This window comes from Anolis carolinensis, chromosome 5 (genome assembly GCF_035594765.1).
Source record: "Anolis carolinensis isolate JA03-04 chromosome 5, rAnoCar3.1.pri, whole genome shotgun sequence".
NCBI classification, from domain to species: domain Eukaryota; kingdom Metazoa; phylum Chordata; class Lepidosauria; order Squamata; family Dactyloidae; genus Anolis; species Anolis carolinensis.
Window position 1 is genome coordinate 111235334 of NC_085845.1, and position 19512 is coordinate 111254845.

Below are 19512 nucleotides of genomic sequence, written 5' to 3' on the forward strand. Positions count from 1 at the left end.
AAGGAGGTCAGGCAGCATGTAGAAACATGCTGGTCATAAATGACAAACCAGGATTTCCCAGGATCAAAAGCTAGAACTTCATATAATTCTTTACACAAAAAGCAGCCTTCAGCACTAAGATGTTCCAGCTATACTAGGTCTTTCTGCTCTCACATCACATTGCCATCTAATGCTGCCTTGTATGATGGAAAGAAATACGAGAGAAGGACAAGATTAGACGTCTGCCCATTTTTAAAAAAGCCATGCATTTAATTTGCATTGTAGTTCACTGCAATTAAATTCATTGTATTTAAAATTTTGGTCAAAAAACGTTTAATTTTAAAAATAAGGTTTTGAGAGATTATAATGGCAGATCTTGATATATTTAACTAAATGCATATTGTACCCCCAAATTAGGACATTAGCAGAGTCAGGTTATATATACATAAATATATATGCCTAGGGGCATAGTAAAACCCACAAATCTGTTCCCAAATAACATATACGATGTGTGGTGTCATCCTACATTACTATGCCCCCCTAATCTTCCACACATGCCCTATAACAAAGCTTAGTCTATAGAACTATATGGAAATATCTGCTCCACAGAGTCCTTAATGTTGTTTCCTATACCTTTTATAAGATAATGTGATCTAAATTATATATCTTTCTTATTTTATATTTTTGTGCATCAACTAGATGCCCTGGGCAATAATCTGAAACAAGTGTCTCAGTTCCAGCCTTCATGATCCCATGTGCTGGCCTAAAAGAAAACTATTGTCTCAGCCAAAACAACACTGAAATAAGTAACATTAAGACAACAATTAGCTTATCCTACAAGTTGATGAAAGAAAAGTAGAACTATCTTAAGTTAAGTTAGAGCACATCTACACAGTCACTAAAACCCAAAACGGGCCAGAATTGGCTCCATGACATTTACAAAATGTATGTAGTTATTGTGCTAATATGGAGCATAGCTGCTTAACAAGGTTGTGTGTCCAGAGCTTTCCTGCACTTTAGGGCAGTGTAAGAACCAGTGACAGTTCTGAATTGGAACGAACCATGCTGTTCACAAGGACCAGTGCTACCACCCCTCTTTCTTTGTGCTACTCCTTTCCCCACTTCCCTCTCCAAATCATACAGGCACCTTTATTTACATTGGCAAAGACACCCAGGAGTGGTCAGGAACTCTTTAGAGCTCCATGGCCACCACTGTTGAATGTAATCACCATCCTGCCCTTAAACAAGCTCCAAGCATACCAATCTAATCACCTGCACAGCAAAAATTGGTCTTTCCAAACTGGCTCCAAGCTGCTTTAACATGTCAGTATAGATGTGCCCGTGGTTGCTTATTTTTTGTGATTAATTCTTCTGGAATGCAAGAACATGCAATTCTGCAGTACTGTCTGTAAAGCTACCTCAGACTAAATTCCTCCTTGTCCTCCTCTTCTCTTTATTTTCTCTTCTACTATAGCAATTCCATTTGCAGCTAAATCCCATTTGCCCTAACAAAATGTTCATTATAAAGGTGCATTTTAAAAGGAGGCAAGCTGTTAAGCACATTTGACATGTTTAGAAAGACATCAAACCTTGAACATGTAGTAATTAGAATTCCAATGATCTTCTTATAAAGTTCATCAAACAGTGACTCTGGCCAGGATAAATGTTGATGATATCATCAGATCTACTGGTATTCTTCATATTTTGTAAAACAGCCACAAAAGTCTAGTTTAGGTTAACTAAGATTACAGATATTCTCCTAGGGTTTCCGCTCCACCCTCAATTCATTTAAGCACTCTGGTGTGTTTCATTCAGTCATTGTACCATCTAGAACATTAAACACAATGTTTTTAAAGCCTGCTGTTAAATCACAATCAGTTCTTATTAACAATCTGAAGCTTCTCCTCTTCATTTTTATCAACAAGTTACTTTATTAAATCCTTAATAATATAGATAGAATAGTTAGTTAATTTGTGTGTTGAGCCATGGATGTTAATTTGTAAACATAATAACATACTGCAATCATTTGCATAATAGCATTTTAATCTTTTTAGTAAAAGCTGTAATTTCCCACAAAGTACACTGCAGTAGAAACTAAGTGACTATTGGTAATAATAAAAAGGCCTTAAAATTCTGATCCTATTATAACGTTGGAACATACCCAAACTGCTTCCATAATCTCTGAAATGTTACTGTTCTCTGATTTAGGTGTCTGTGTCAAGAATAAAAATGAAGTATAACTGGTGGCTCTAGACTATTTCCTAAATGTAATTTAGTATTCACTAAGCACCAGCACTTTGCAAATAGCTCAGAGGCTTTCCTTCAAAGGTTCAGAGCTCCAGTTATGCATTTTGTGCTAGTAGCACAAGCCGCTCACCTTCTAGCCCCATGTGCTGAATAGATGGCTATGATAAATCATGCAGAGTTGGCACCGAAGGGTAGACGCCACCAAGGACCTGACTACTAGGGCCCCCTCCCCAAGATTATATCTCCTTAAATAGCCTGCCTTGGGCTACTAGTTTCAGTAGTAGAATTAACACACACACATCCCTCTATTCTATTCATGTATTCTGGCAGAGACCAGTTGAGAAAGCTCCACAGGATGTTCAGACTCATAGAAACCCATTAACACCAGTCACAAGACTTTCCAAAGAAAACACTGGGGGCTGTTTAAAAGTCAGGCCAAGTGGTTTTATGCAAGATCTGGTAATTCATTAATCAATCTGGCTGCAAACACTGAATGAATAACTTTGCAATAGCTACAGAGCCCCCAACAGAATATTGAAGTTTTATGGAATGAATCTATGCAAATTACCCCAACGACTATTTAAAGAAAGCCCCCCTCCCCACGTATCCCCTTTGCCATGCACAACTTGCCCAAATGCATACAAAGTCATTTATCTTTGTAAAACCTCTTCTTTGCCAAGAATGATACACTGGGTATGCTTCCATTGTGAATCTTTTTTGCTCCCCCTTATATATACAGCTTGTAATAAACATCTTTCGCTACCATAGGGAAGCACAGTAGCTTATATTTTGCTTTCCAATAACTTACACACATTGGAATTCAGAAAGTGCCTTGGTAGTGAGCTGAACACAAACCCATCTACATACACATTCAACAATTCTGTGTAATTACAACGACAGTGCAGCAATTGAAATTTTGGTTTGCTTAAAAAGGTATAAAAGAAATTCAGATAGAATTTTGTAAATAGGTAAAAATTAACACCATCACATTAATTCCCTACATGCAATTTCTCTTTCATTGTATTTTCCCTGTTGGAGACTGGCTGTTAAATTGTTGTTTGAATGAGCCTTATTCCTGAGTATTTCTTTAAATGAAAAATATGGATCTTTTATTCTCAATGCCATCACCACAACTTTCAACATTTTCATATATAATGTTTGTACACATATTTGTGTCTACAATTACCTCCATAGGACATCCTGTCTGTATTTCATTCTACCTGGGTTTAAATAACATTTTCAACACACACTAGGCAGCTCAAATGGCACAGCAGGATTTGTCATGCCAGCATGGGAACAAGATTATCCATTTTGCCAGTTTCTACAAATTAGTGGAGAAAAAAGCATGGGAAGATACCGTTGCAGGGATGTGCCTTAGGAATGGAAAAGAGCTAGTCACACAGGTAAAGAACACAAAACTACAGTGAAAAACAACAGTTACTACTTCCCATATATGAACTACCAGGAACAAATGGAGAAAGACCACAATGGTTACTGAGTGTGGTTCACATGCAAGCCACCAGGTACTTTGGCACCAATTTTGTGAGATGGTATCTAACAGTATGTTAAGACTACATCTGGATTTTACTGCTTCTAATTGCAGGTAAGGACTCACATGACTCTCTTTCTCTATATATATACAGAGATACACACCCAATAAACTGAATCTACTATACTGAAAAATTGAAGCAGAATTGTTTTAAAAGGGATTCCTGACAACACGAGGCAATCTGCTTGAGAGAACTGGCAACAGCTGCCCAGTGGGAAACAGGGGCAGTTTTCTGATATCAACAAACATGTACATGTATGCATGCACACTCAAGCAAGTGTACAAGACACCCCCAGCTTTAGCATTCTGCATGATAGCAACAAAAGATTGGGGAGATGAAACAACAATATGAGTGCACTAATCTTATCAATGCTGGGTACTGGAGATTGCTAATTGTTATTTCTTGTTCCAGGTCCCTATCCTGATCTGGAATACCTTGATTATAAATTAATCTACACGCGCACTTGGGGAAGGCAGTGGTTCTTTGGATATTACTTCTAAAGCAGCAAAACATCGCGAGCCAGTTCTAATTTAGGTATCAAGGTGACGTATTACATTTATAATCAATATATTGGGGGGGGGGGGAGTCAAATAGTTCCAACAGAGGCAAAACCTTATGCCGAAGTCTCTCTTGAGAACAACATGGAAGTAAACACCAGTAGGAGGCTATGTCTTCCCAGGTTCTTGAACACCCCCCATAGCCATAAAATCAAGTAGAGACAAGAAACACCATAATATAACCCGTTAAGCACGGGGAATATTGTTATATAAGCACAATTTGGGGGGGTGTATAGAGAATAAAGATGAATTTGTATCACTCGAAGAAGTAGTGCAGTTACATAATTTTACAATCTAGATTTAATGATTTTGTGGGATAAAACCATTAGAGGTAGGTAGGTAGTTAAGCGCGTGTGTGTATAAATCTTTCATACATCCATCAATCATCTCCTCACGTCATTCAAAATATTTGGGAGCCTTCCTATTTATTCTGCTAAGTGGATCTTTGCCCCAAAGTCCTCTATATTATCTAGAACCTTTACCTTGAATTCAATAGAATTTATTTCTGAGGCATGTAGAACTCTGCTCTAAAGCTTGTATTTAACAGGACAGTTGGCTCTTTTTCTCTTCTTCACAGGGATAAAAGTCAACTAGGTATCAAAGCTCATATGCCTTCTAGAAAAAACAGAAAGATTCTTCTCTTTTCCTGATATCACTGCTAGGTCCAACTGACTCTACATGGTCACAAATTCAGAGGTAAGGGAAAGGCACATAAACTGCTCACTCTGAAGCACCTGCATCGTCTGGAAGTATTTTGTTTGCTCTAGCTCATGTAAGATGCAAGGCATCTGTTAATGCTCCAAGCAATATTTCACTTTCTGTACTTGACAAAAGCTAGGAGTAGAGCAACTGCCCACCACAAGTTGCAAAAATATGAGTGCTCCACGTTTTCCTACAGATTTCTTGCACATTAAGATCTAGCTGACTGCTCATCAGCAGATACACACTATGTAGGCATTACTAAACTGTAACACTTCAAATTGAATGTTCCTTATTATTGATATTAAGGCAAACTTTATTGTGTGTATTTTTTCCCTAAAGCTAAGGAACAATTTTGTATGTTATTACTCTGTGTTAGGCAATTAAATGATCAGGTTTTACACTGCTTGCATTTATAAGTATTTTGCATATTCTTATTGTGTATAATAATACTAGCTGTGCCCGGCCACGTGTTGCTGTGGCATCGACCTAAGTGAGTTTTTGTTTGTGGAGGCAAGAATGAATGTTGTAATTAGTCACCTTGATTAGAATTGAATAGTCTTATAGCTTCAAAGCCTGGTTGTTTCCTCCCTGGAGGAAACCTTTGTTGGGAGGTGAACTGGCCCTGATTGTTTCCTGCCTGGAATTGCCCTGTTTTCTGAGTGTTGTTCTTTATTTACTGTCCTGGTTGTAGTGTTTTGTAATGCTGGGTGCCAGGTTTTGTTCATTTTCATGGTTCACAGCAACCTAATAATAATAATAATAATAATAATATCTATCTTGTTTGCTGTGTAATACAATAAAATAATAGAAATAATAATAGTAATAGTAACAACTCTGTGGTGCAGGGTGCACAGAAAAAGAGGGCAACTGAAAGGATGAATAATCCCTCTGAGGACCATCTTAAAGTGCTGGGTCTGTTTACTTACAGAATGAAGGTTGAAAGGAGACATGAGAGCCATGTATAAATACTGTCCACTGCTCTCCCTCCTGAGAACAATCCCTTATAGCAATAGTACAGCCGTTTTTCTCTCAGCGCCAAAGCTCTCTCTTCTGAAGGGGAAAGGGGGCGGGGTTGCCAGCTGCAAGCCCTGCCCACCATGGCAACGTTTTGAGACAGTGGGGTTAGGCTCTGCGTGCAGCTGCAAGGTCCTCTGGGTAATGTAGTTGTTTCGGGGGGGGGGGGGGCTCTGCAATTGTGAGGTTTTGGCGGTTTTGTTATTTGGTCTTTATTTTTGTAAGTTTATTTGATTTAAAGACATAGATTGGCTGGCTATGTCTTTTGTGGCCAAATTTGGTGTGATTTGGTCCAGTGGTCTTGTTGTTTACTCCATGGGAAAATGCACATTACATTTTATACATATAGATACATTCTAAAAATTGCTATTTTAAAAAAACTGGTTGGCAATATTTGTGCATTTGCAGCTTATGGCAAGAACACAGATGTTTCTTTTGCATACATGCCAGCTTACATTACATGCTCAGACCCTATGGCTAAATGACCCAAGCTGATCAAATGAGTGCAGGTAGCAGAGAAAGGGAAAGAATCAAATACTTCAAAGTGTTTGTTAAAACATATCCTTCCATGTAGAAAATAAGCAAGGCAGGATAAAAGCTAACCTAGAATCCTTCTCATTAATGTGCAGAGAGGTGCTACTGCTGTTGTTTTTAAATGAAAGATCTCCTGTTTGCAATCTAAAGTGGCATAGCCTAAAGATGGAGTCACATAAAACAAGAGTGCCAGGAGTGGGCATACAGAATGAGCACCTCTGTCAATTGTACAGAATTAACATACACCTGTCAAATGGATTTAATATGCCTTATTTTTTAATAAAAGAAAGCATTCAAATAATACCTATATTGATAATCTATTAGGTGAAAAAATGGCTCAGCCCACACTGCCTTCTTTTGGGCCACATGCTTTAGAATATTCATCTCGATACCTAAAAAGATAATTTTAAGGATTCCGAAATCATTCCCCATTATTTTCTTGCCAAATTTACAATAATTAGAGAAAGATTAAGGCTACAGTAAAATTAAAAGAATGCAGAAATGTAAGGAATCGAGTCCTATTACACTCCACTAGGAACAATTAGCTACCATATACTGACCATTTCCTGATGAATAACTAGTTGTCATATGGAATCAATGCAGCTGGTGAAAATTATAAGAATAAAGTGAGGGAGGGAGTCCATTCCAGGGTGTGGAAATAGCTTTTAGATGAAGATATTACTTTAAAGACTAGTATTGTTCATCAGAGATCCAAAACTACATGGGATGTTCTCCAACTTTAACCAATGGCATTACTATTTAAAAACATAGTTTCAAAAGGCACCCCATATCTTAAACCATCAAACAGATGTTATTAGTAGCATAGCACAACTTTCCTCACTGCTGCAGGTAGCAGAAAATTCCAACATGCTATTCCTGATCTGTAATCTGAATGATACAGTTTCCAAGAATTGGTTGCCACTTATGTATTTGCATTAAAAATGCAAGATATCCAGGGATGGTTGTTTTTCCTTTCTGTACAGTACGGTTATTAACATCGTATACACATAATCTTTCACCTCAAACTGAAACTCAAGGTAGCCTATATTTCGACTAATCAAAAGCAATTTTATTTTGTCTGGATTAAGTTTCAATCTGTTTCTCCCCATCTAGCCCATTGACAATACCAGAAAGTGGAAACATTTTTCTCTGAGTACAGTGGAAAGGACTAATAGAGCTCAATGTCATCAGCACACTGGTGGCACTGAACTTCAAGCCTCTGGACAACTGCTCCCTGTGCAGATGTTGAGGAATCTCCTGGGGGAAAGAACTAACAGGTCAAAAAATCATCTTCATCAGGCCTGGTTCTACTATTAGAATGAGATTGCTGCTTGAGGCATATATAAATTAGCAAATTGTATGTTATCAACTTTGATATTACTGTATATCATTTTTCATTAGGAGAAGGAGAAATTCCATGGGATTTTCTGCTTCATGTGTCAGAACAACCTGGGGAGTCCCCCTCTCCTACCTTTCTCTCTTCCCCCTCCCCACAAAGGGCAATCTTACTACGGTATATCGGCAGCCTCCCAATTGCTACCCCCTCCAAAAACACACCTGCTGAAAATAGTTGGACCTCTGGAAAAGGCTTTTGAGGTTAGTGGCTACTATTTTAAATTCTGTCCTAACCACACACAAAAAATCTTTTTTCTAACAATCATTCCTTGAGAGCAACGTAATGGGTTGCTATGAGGATTGTAGGTTATAACTTTTCCATATAATTTCTTTTAAAATATCTCACTTTCTATCCAATAAAAATTTCAAAGCAGCTTAGCATAAATGCAAAGAAATCCAATCAACTAAAGAAAGTCCAGCAACTACAGATGAATAAAGGCTACAAAGATAAAAGTTCCAAACACCTTGCAAAACAACGTGGTCTCAACCTACCACCAAGGAAGCCATGGCAGCCAGCCTTGAGAATTAGTGGTGTGAGCTCAACATCGGATTCAGTTACTCAGTATAGCATGCTCAATTTCATTTCCCTGCTGCTATATTCTGAACTATATGTAGTTTCTGGGTGCATTTCAAAAAGTAGCATAATACAAAGTATATCACAGTAGTTTATCTTACCAAGGTGTGAATGATGGTGACCTGATTTCTTTCTATTCAGGAGAGACCATAACTAGCATGCCGATCAAAGCTAGTCAAACAGTGCATGGTCACTGCCACCACCTGAGCATTTAAATCCTTAAACTGGTAAAGTAAGAGGGAATGTAAGCCCACATTGAACATATGCATGCCTCCTCCAAGAGGAAGTAGTTTCTCAATCAATGACTTATCTGTGTTCTGTGAATGAAGTATTATTTAATTCACCTCCATACAATCCATCACTAATTCCAATGCTCATTCAGCTCACCTCTCAAAACGGTATCTGATCAAAGGCTTAAATAAACGGCATCAACATACTAATATGCAATACCAAACTCCTAGATAGATTAATAACTGAGTACAACTGTGGTATCCAAACCATTTTCTAAAATATATCTCCCATGAAGGATCGGAACCAGCAAAAACAGAACACCTCCAGCCACAACCTATCAAACTGGTTCAGAAAGATACCATGGCCAATTGTACTGAATATCTCCAGAATAATCAGGAGACCCATATTTATCTTAACCACGAGGCATCTGCCAAGGGAACCAAAATGGGCACAACTGAAGGATGGGCTGGGAAAGCGATTCATTATTTTAAATTATCAGTCATCTGTTAAATCATACAATTGTGGGAGCTACGATATGCAAGCACAATACACATTGATACTGTAGCAACTGTTTCCTCACTTCAAGGAGAGATTTCACCTCCTCTGCCACTTAATGATATACCTCACTTCTTTGAGGTACTCAAAATTATATTCTCAGGCTACAAACACTAGAAAGTTTTCAAACAAATGTGACAACTACAGACTGCAACATTTGTGATTAAAGTGTGTCCATGTCAAAATGCAGGCAATCTTATCTTGAACATCGTGGTCACAGAAGACTACTAAGGTTATTCATTGATTACCTAAAAACCAGAAAGCTCCCTGGCACTTGGGAGAAGGTCCACTGGCCAATACTACAGAATATCTAACAGTATTTTTCAAAATGACAGATGAAAGGCAAGGAGAGCACACCACTGATCACAAATCCACCTTTATGAGCTGCTCCATAATTACACAATAGATCTGTTAAATAGAACTAGGAAAGATGCCAAGTTCAGGGTCACTCCACTAGATTCCTTTTCTTTTCCATTCCATCTGGTTACTCTAAGATTTACCTCATAACTTTTCAGAACCTGTGCCAGGTCCCTTATTTTCTTCTTCCTCCCTTATCTCTTTTCCTTCTCTGTTGTGTCTTTCAGATTATAAGCCTGAAGGAAGGGGCTGTCTTGTGTTTATTGATCTATGTAAGCTGCTTTGGGAACTTTTCCATTGAAGAGCAGGACAAAAATGCCTCAGACAAATATAAGAGAAACTAGCTTAGATCATGTTTCACTGCTAAAAGATGCAAAACTTCCCAATCCAACTGCTGTTGCACTTTTAAAAATTACCTTTTTAACAGAATGCTGGTGTATTTCTGGCATATGTCTGTCATTGCAACATATGCTGTCACATTCCAACTCCTGGTACTACTCTGCATGATGGAAAAAATGGAAAGATGAGAAAGGATGTGTAAGGAGGAATGGTTTCAAGAAGCCTTGTGGGTTCTCTGCATATACCTACTAGAGGTTTCTAGGCTGTCTGTGGGACTGTATGATGAATAGTCACACTTGGTATTTGCAGTATGGAGGTAATACAACAAAATTAAAAGCCCTGTATATATGCATTAGTAACCTCTGTTCTTTAACTATGGCTGCTGTCACCTCCTTCCTGTATTTGTGGGATAGCATGTTGTGGGTTCGCTAGTTGGAAGAAGTACCAACATGAGGGATGTGCATGACTTTAAACAAACAAAAAAAAACCTTCTAGAATTAGCAGCACACAACTCCACGATTTGCTCCACCCACTGAGTGAACATTTTAGAAATAAAATGCTGCCATCTCTATGCCACTTGTTGCATTGAAATGTTGATGCTGACACCTGAAACATTTAGTATTTTGTGGCATTCCTCTGCTGGGGTAGTTGATAGTACTCTAGGACTACATCCAAGGAACTAGAAAAATAGTCATAAGCAACATCAGTGTTCTCTAGCGCAAGCTTTTCTTACCTCGAAGATGTTTGATGATTCATTGGCGTACTGATTGGAAATTATTTCTGATTGGTCACTGTACCATTTGAGTCCACCCAAAAAACTGTCAGCATCCAAGTCGTTCACGTCTAACTCTGACAGGTCAAGTTCTGGAAGATCTGGGCAAAGAGGCTGGTCTTCACCAACCAGAGCAGCACACTGAAAAGGGGAAAAAGCAGGGGTTGGGAAGCGAGAGAAGGAAGACAAACACTTTCATTAATGAGAGGAAACTGAGAACAGCATCAGCACATGACACAAATTATATTTCAGTTAACTCACTTACACTATCCAGTAGGTCACAGGAGTTAACTTCATTTTGGGCAACAAAATGCTGACTTAAATCAAGACACTTGACACAGGTGAGCAACAGAGCGTGTGTTCATGCTCATTGTTTGCATGCTGACCCACCTGAAGGGAGAAAAAACAAACACTCCCTCCTGTGTTGGGAACAGTCACTTTTTAAAAATCAGAACAACTTCACATTAGTCTTTTAAAAGTGTGGAGAGTAAGCCACTGTTTCGAAATTCCCAAAAGATAGAACTAGACATTTATAAAGAATATACATAACATGGTAGCAGTAATAAATGGTAGGTCTCCCTCTGATAACATCTAGGGATTTTTATTTGTTTTTTAAATATTAAACTGCCCTCTATGCATGTCGACTCAGAATGAAGCATTACTGAATTCAATGGATGTTTAATGCATTTCAGTCCCATTCCTTTTTCCGGCTGCTTGAGACAAGACAGAGTCTCACTCCTCCTAACCCTTTTCTACCAAAAGACTGATAGCATATGGGTCATAAGATTCATCTGAGAGAATGGCCGGGGGCCAGACACTGTTCCCTAGCTCCTTCTCCACAAAATATGCCATCTAAGGCAGTCACCTCACTCTGCATGTGGGAGAACCTCCTCCTTCGGGGGTTTTTGAACATAGATTGGATGGCCATTTATCAGAAGTGCCTTGATTGTGCATTCTTGCATGGCAGAAAGGGGTTCGACTCTTCCAGCTCTATGAAGTGACAAGAAGGAGATTGTGTAATGTTCTCCCATTAAACACAAACACAACAAATAATAACAGGAGAGAGGACAAACATGTGAAAATGAGGGTTGCTCTTTTTAAGCAATTGGCCTGGCCTTTATGTAAAAAGAACCAGAAAAATCAGTAGGGGATTCAGCAACATAAAGTGGCACATTTCTGTTGGCCTCACAAACATCATTCTCCTTTACAAGCACCTGTTGAACAGGTACAAAATTATTAGCCATAATACAGCTTAGAGTAAGCTACTACAGAAAAGCTAGAGCACCCTCATAACAAGCAGATTGTGAAATATTTCTCATGGCACAAGAAAGCTGAGCAGCTGCCAAGTAATGACCAAATATCTATAAATGTCACATTCCATTTATGGAGTCTTCCAATCTATACAAGCCTCACTTTGAGGCTATGAGCACTAGCTCTGAACAGCAAGATGCCAAGCCAATAGAAACTGGTCTTGGGCCAAAACTACAAGGGCCACTAATTGGTTTTTCATAGCTTAACCCCTCCTATGGTTCAGGATGCATCACATCTTCACATCATCTTGGGAGATAGGTCACACAGGTAGGGAACTGAGGCAAAAGATAGGCAGCAAGACTGCCTTCTAGGTTTGGGCAATGGGAGCACAACTTTGCTGTACATAGCTCTAGCTATGCAAGCATGAAAAGATCTTTACCCCCTACTCTGAGCACTCCTCCTTGCTCTTCTGGATCAGCACCTGTTGCAGATTGATAGATATGTTCTTTCCTTCTAGGACATACAGTTTCTTCACACTTGAGAGGAGCAAATCTGGGAATAAGGGCATGCAAACAGAGGTGCTGCTTAGCAAGGGCAGTGGTTGCATCTGATACGAATACTCCTAATACACTGTAATTATAAGATAAATGCAGAATATTTTTGTGTAATTCAATCACAAATGTCTCCAAACATAGGCCGTCAAGGTTGCTGTTAATTTTTGCTCCTGCCACAAATCTGAAATTGTACTTTGAGTACAAAAACTGACCCAGACCTAGGCAATTTATTAGTATTTGTTTTAGTGTCAGCAGATACATTTGGGTTCACCAGGATTTTTTTAAAAAACATCCTTATGACTACTACCATCACAAGGAGCCATTATACAAGCCAACTAACCCTAGCTAACACTGAGAATATAAGGACCATGAGAACAGTGCCTGGGAATAGCAGAATTATATCCCGGGGCACATGTAATCTTGTCTCACATATTACCTGAAGGATAGTTAGATTGTCATCTTTCTACTGTTGCTCCTACAGTACTCCCGCTGATGCATGCATCTCACATTATAAATACCTGATGGTATTATTCACTCTACTGATATAATTGTGAGAAGAGAGTTGCACCTGTCATGGTATGTGAAATTACTCTCTGTGGATAAAGGTTAGTGTACTAGGAGAAACCATGTGATAGCAGTAATAGCACTCCTCAAGTAATATATAGTTAGTCTGTGAGCTGCAACATGCCAAGTTTCCAAAGGACCTAGCCAACAATTTCATTTGAAAGCACATGAGTTACCAAAGAAGGACCTTATTTTTGTTATCTCCAGTAAAGTTGGCCAAGTTATAAATTTCACTTTTTTCCATGTTGGATTTTTATTTTACATTATAAAACAAATCAATTTGAAACTGGAATGGAATCCTCAGTCACCCTCAGTTTCCAGGCACAAGAGCTGGGAAAGATTTCTCCGTGAGACCTTGGAGTGTGACCAAGTAAACAGGTATCAGGTGGTCTTTTCAGACTGGGCACAATTCCCCTCATCCCCAGGCAGCACAGATAGGTTGGTTGGGAGTAATGGGTGCTGCAACAACAACGTACAGTAGAGTCTCACTTATCCAACACTCGCTTATCCAACGTTCTGGATTATCCAACGCATTTTTGTAGTCAATGTTTTCAATACACCGTGATATTTTGGTGCTAAATTCGTAAATACAGTAATTACTACATAGCATTACTACGTATTGAACTACCTTTTCTGTCAAATTTGTTGTTAAACATGATGTTTTGGTGCTTAATTTGTAAAATCATAACCTAATTTGATGTTTAATAGGCTTTTCCTTAATCTCTCCTTATTATCCAACATATTCGCTTATCCAACGTTCTGCCGGCCCGTTTATGTTGGATAAGTGAGACTCTACTGTATCAAGAAGTCTGGGCTAGTAACTTCCTATGAAATTAATTCTCAACTAGAGAAATAACAGCTTGAGAGCATTTGGTAGGATTTTACTGTTTATTTCCTATGATTTTCATTCTGATCTGAAAGTATTTTGTAAATCTTTACAGTTCTTATAATCCAGGAAAGCAAACCTTGCAGTGATGACAGAAACAGATCTATAGGACACTTCACTAATACTCTTATACAGTGAAAGCTGAATATAATAGGATATTTAGTACTAGGATGGTAGTTGGTAAGGTTACTATATAAACTAACTTCCTCTTAAAGCAGGTGAAAGGAATTCATATTACTGTGTCTGGAATATTTGTATTCATTGGACTGCCAAACAAATCAACAAAAAAGTCAGTGCTACTTCTCTTATACTTGTCAGCATCACTGACTTCAAGTGTCAAGTATGCTGAAGAGGCATGTCTTCTTATTTTTGTACCCAAAAGTCTGCAGCAATCAAGACCTGGTATCACAGGGTTGGGAAGGGAAAGTGAGGCTGACACTAAAAACTTATAGAATTCCTTTTTTAACTACATATCACAAGCACAGATTCTGATAGAATTAAACATGGTGAAATCCCTTTAACAGTCCAGAATTGAAAGTATCTTCATATTTCATTTGAAATTGTGGGGAGTATAACATACTTAACTCTGGAAGCATTGTGTTGGGAAAGAGATTGGCAGAGGGTGTGTGTGTTTTTAGCAATATGGCATTTCCTGAATATTTTTGTTTCCAGGCTTCTCCCCCCTCCCCTTCTTTTGGCCATCTGGATGTTTCCTACATTGCCAATCATTTGAATTAGCCTGAACACGCTATAGGAAAGATAACTAGCATGGCAATTATATGGTTAAAAGAAAGATGACAACACTGATCACTTCAGAAGAGAAGTTTCCAAACTGTTACCTTCATTTATATGTGCAAAAATGTGGCAGTCAAGGCAAAGGGAAGAAAAAAGGGGGGAAACACAACGAGGTTTCAGATGCTAGGGGCTGCCAATCACCTGCAAAGGGGACATGGTTTCCTTGATTTATAATCTCACTTGTTTTTTGCCTTAAACAAAGTCAACTGAGGTGAGTGCATCAGTAACCCCAGAGCACCCCACCTCCACGGCAAATGCATTCATTTGCTCTGTGTCTGTCATGTCAAACTTCGACAGTAAATACAGGTTCCTGCTCAAGTTGAGCTTGAGCAAAATAAACTTCCTAGAAACATTTGACAGACAATCCTGGTAAGAAAGTATCTAGACCTGCATATTCTGTGCCTGACAACCTAATCGCACAGAATGCTTTGGAATAAAGAAACAGGGTCAATAGACTCGGGGCAAGCGGGAAAGACTGCAATTTACCATTTTCTCTCTCCCTGGCCAAGCAGGACAATGCAGGCAATCAGAGAAGAGGAAGGGAAACTTAAGGGTTGGAAGGTGAGTCTTTGACATATCAATTCCTTTCCTCCTATTCTTTGTAAAAGTACAGGGCTGTAACAGTGTAGGGCCTATCTGAAACAAAAGTATACATGTACATATGAAGTATATTGTGCTTAAAGGAAGAGCAGATTGAAAATACAAAGGCAACTGCCAAGCAAAAGTGGTAATAAAACTACTTTAAAAATACAATTCTTCCCCACCCTTCTTCCAGTACTGAAGTTACCTCCCATTTGCAAATGTTCCAATGCAGAGATGACCTTTTTTCTTGATACACAAATGAAATCTGTGATCTCATTAAAGGATAATCTAGGTCTCTGCCTGAAAAGGTAGATTCTCAGCATTGTTCTCCTGGTTGTGTTGTGGAGGTCAGTGGCTTAAAACTGATGCCATGGACTTCCAAAGTATCCTGCTGTTCGCTTTACTACTTTTCATTTGTAAAAATAGATTCTCTCTCTCTGCAGTGCCTAGTTAAGCTGGCTGAGTTCTCCCAATAAGTGCACTTTTTTAAAAAGGCCTGCAGTGGCCATTTTTGAGCAACATAAGGAATCACTGTGGTATGTGAAGGGGATTCTGCGTTCATAATCTTCATTTGTTTATAATGATTTCTGTGTCACTTCCTTAAAAATGTAATAACTGAAGTGAAGTATGCCCACTTTTGCCAATGTTGACATGATAATAAAATCAATACTTCTGGATATGGCACTACGCTTCTAATCTGGGACACATTAGTAGCAAGTGTTCTTGTTATTAATTTATATTTGGCCTTTGAGCAATGCCAGGTTTAACACTCTAAGTCCTATAACTGTCCTCATCTGACTTGTAGATATTTGGCATTTGCTTTCACATCTCTAACAGGTGCACCTTCCAATGCAATGTCTCTTTCTTTCCTCTTTCTTTCTTTCTTTCTTTCTTTCTTTCTTTCTTTCTTTCTTTCTTTCTTTCTTTCAGTCCATAGATTATGGTAGTTATTTTACAACTACACTCTTAATTTTATACTAATCTTTCAGCAATATAAAACAGTCTCTACACACAAAAGTGTCATTTTAGCCCTAGATCATTCTCTCATCCACCCTTCCAACACTTACTTAGAAAGCAAACAATAAATTAGCTTAACTGCAGCAATGATAATGAATCATCGTAATTAGGAATCATTCTCCATTAACCTTTGGGGGGGTGCTTGTGTGCTTTTGAAAGTAATTTTTTAACAGCACAATTATTTGGGAAGCAGGGAAGAAATGATGAATGCAATTTAACTGACATTAATGAAAACAATAATCTTTATTTAACAAGCTTGTTTGGGAAAAACTCTGATGGGGGAAGGGGAAAGGAGAAAGGACAATATGCTTAAAACAAACACACACCATGTGGATCCTCTTTATCAGTCCATGCAGCTTCGTCATGCATTACCTTCATTAAACAGAGAAACAGTGTAGGATGTTGATCGGCTACTGTGATGTGCAGGCCTTTATTAAGTAGCATGCAATCTCACTGTTATAAATAAAGATGTACAAAGTATTTTATGTTAGAAATAAACCCAAAGTTGCTTGCTGCTACTGGATGCTGTGGAAGGACTTTAAGAATAGAAAACACAGATTTCCCCAGCGAATCAGGTTGGCTTCAGGGAATGCAAAGCACATGCCACTTGGAAAAATGGTACTAAAAAGCTACCTGATTTGCCACATAATTCACAAAGTACTCTTTCCAAAGAATAAGCAGGAAGAGGAGGAACAACGAAGAAATGCTTACTGGCAGAAATTATATTTTCCTTATACTGGTTTGAAATTCCTGGAGGAACGCTGATGATTAAAATAGATCATCACCATTTCCACAAACACTGGTTCCTCAAATAAGCTCCTAACAGCATTAGGAATAATGCATGATGGAAAAAACGAAGCCACAGCAGCTGAGACCCATGCAACAGAAACCAACGACAATCCACTGGATACTTCCAGCTACTCAGAAGCAAATGAGGACTTCTGGAGCCAGTAAGTCACTCACTTATCATCTTGACTCATAATAGCTACAAGACATATGAATTATCCATATCTCATCCACTTTACCAAGAAGTCAAAACAAGGGATGAGCAATTACACTATGCAAACAGAAGTCAGATGAGGTGCAAATATTTTAAACATGCTTTAAAAATAGTGTCTGCTCCTTGTCTTCTGCAATGAGAATCTAAAAATCTCTACAGAAAGTGATAAATGCTTCTACTCAGGAATATCTCCATGTTCTCTTGGGGTTTTTTAAGCAACGCACATGGGGGATCACCAGTAGCATTTGCTCTCTCCTGCGAAAGGGGGCATTTCAAGCTGCAAACCCATGCTTGCTTGCTTGCATGTAATCCTCACTAACTTAGTGGAATTTACCAGCCTGCAAGAGCATCAATCCTTTCACTTTGTAATAAAGAGACAAGGGGGGGGGGGGAGTTCCCCCAAGTTGTCAGAACTTTCAAACCCCGCCATTTGAGATCTAGGGCTTTGTTTGGGCTTTGGGTTCACTTTTTTTGCTGAGTGTAAATGTTAAGGCAGCCTCAAATCTTCCCTTCTCAGCACTCCAGGGATTCCTAAGGAGCTGCTTGTTTTCTTTCCCCAGCCATTCCACACTCACTCACACACCCCTTATAAATTGTAGCCAGCAGAAGCTGCAGATTTGATGTATTGCCATCTATTTTTACTCAAGGAGCAGTGGCAGAGAGAGAGAGATGGAGGGGGGGGGGGGTGGCGGCATCAAAAACCCAAGATTTTGCCCCAAACCAAGAGCCTGTTGTCTGAGCTCAGAAATGAAGGGAGGGAGGGAAGGGGCTAAACCAGGAATGGGCAAACTCAGGCCTGGGGGTCGGATGCAGCCCCTTGGGCTCTTTTCTTAGGCCCTCCTCTCATCATCCTATCCTGCCTTCCTTATTTCTTTCCTTCCTCCTTCCCTTTTGTCTTTCCTCCCTCCCTCCATTTCCTTCCACCCCTCCTCCCTTTCTTCACTTTCTTCCTTCCTTCTCTTTTTTTCTTCCTCCTTTCTTCCTGGGGAATGTTCAGTTAGGAGAAGAGGAGTCCCCTCAGCGAGATAGGGCGGGTTATAAATAAATAATTGTTGTTGTTGTTGTTGTAGAGAGGGAACATGAAAACCATGTTTCAAGATTTAAAAGGGTGTACCATTTTTTAAAAAAAACGGATTTTCTAATGCTCTAAAGACAGGGCACAAGGGAGCAATGGTTTCAAATGGCAGGGAAAGAGATTTGATTGAAAAGATTAGGAAGAACTTCCTGGAGAGTGGCATAGGCTGCCTAGGAGTGTGGTGAAGTCTCCTTCTCTGGAGGCTTTTCTGCAGAGGCTGTCTATCAGATGTGCTTTGATTGTGCCTTCCTGCATGGCAGGGGGTTGGACTGGATGGCCTTGGGGGTCTTTTCCTGCTCTAGGATTCTAGGATTCTATACCAGGAGTAGGCAATATGGGGTCTAATGGATACATTTTCTCTCTCCCATCTACCATCTCATCCTGACCAAAACCAACCCTTTTGGGATCCAAACGTTTCCTGTCTTTTCTTCACTTTCTGCCTCCAAAAGAGAAGAGGGAGGGGAGGAAAGGGCAGAGAGGGGGCTTGAGGAGAACCCCCTCCCTCCTGGCCCACCCACCCCGCTCCAGCCCCCAAGTTAGAAAGTTTGCCCATGCCTTTTCTAGACCATATGAGCCAGAAAATATGATGAGTAAGGTGGCGAGTTTTCTTGCATGAGAATCTTGAGAATAAATACAATCGAAGGTAGACAGATTTGCTCGGAATTTCCTTTTCTACCCAAGTAATAAAGGAGAAGTATAGCAAGATCTCTAATGGTGCAGATTTCTGGCATCTTCCTCCTAGGGACCCTTATATATTTTTATAGACCATGCCTGGGCTAAACCCTTCCCCAATACACTCATATTAATAGCCGTATTGCCTGGAACCCAGTCCCACTTCACCTGAGAATCTCCTGCCCATCCACAACCATTGGGCATTGATTCAGGCACAAGTTGTGACAGGAGATAGACAAGAATCCCCCTTGCCTCAGTCACACACACACACACACACACTCATATATACCTATACCCCCCTTGCAGGGCT

General features: G+C 39.3%; 1 protein-coding gene across 4 annotated transcripts in view; it reads right to left on the reverse strand.

Moving 5' to 3' along the window:
• Positions 1 to 19512, reverse strand: part of ppargc1a (PPARG coactivator 1 alpha) — a 752174-nt gene that overhangs the window by 90274 nt on the left and 642388 nt on the right. For 3 of the 4 annotated variants that reach the window (XM_062982166.1, XM_008111282.3, XM_003221345.4), the window contains one exon: positions 10768 to 10947. In XM_062982166.1, coding sequence (XP_062838236.1) covers positions 10768 to 10947 — 180 coding nt within the window. Of the gene's footprint in view, positions 1 to 10111; positions 10195 to 10767; positions 10948 to 19512 lie in introns of those variants that run through there. The other variant, XM_016993887.2, reaches the window with a different exon arrangement.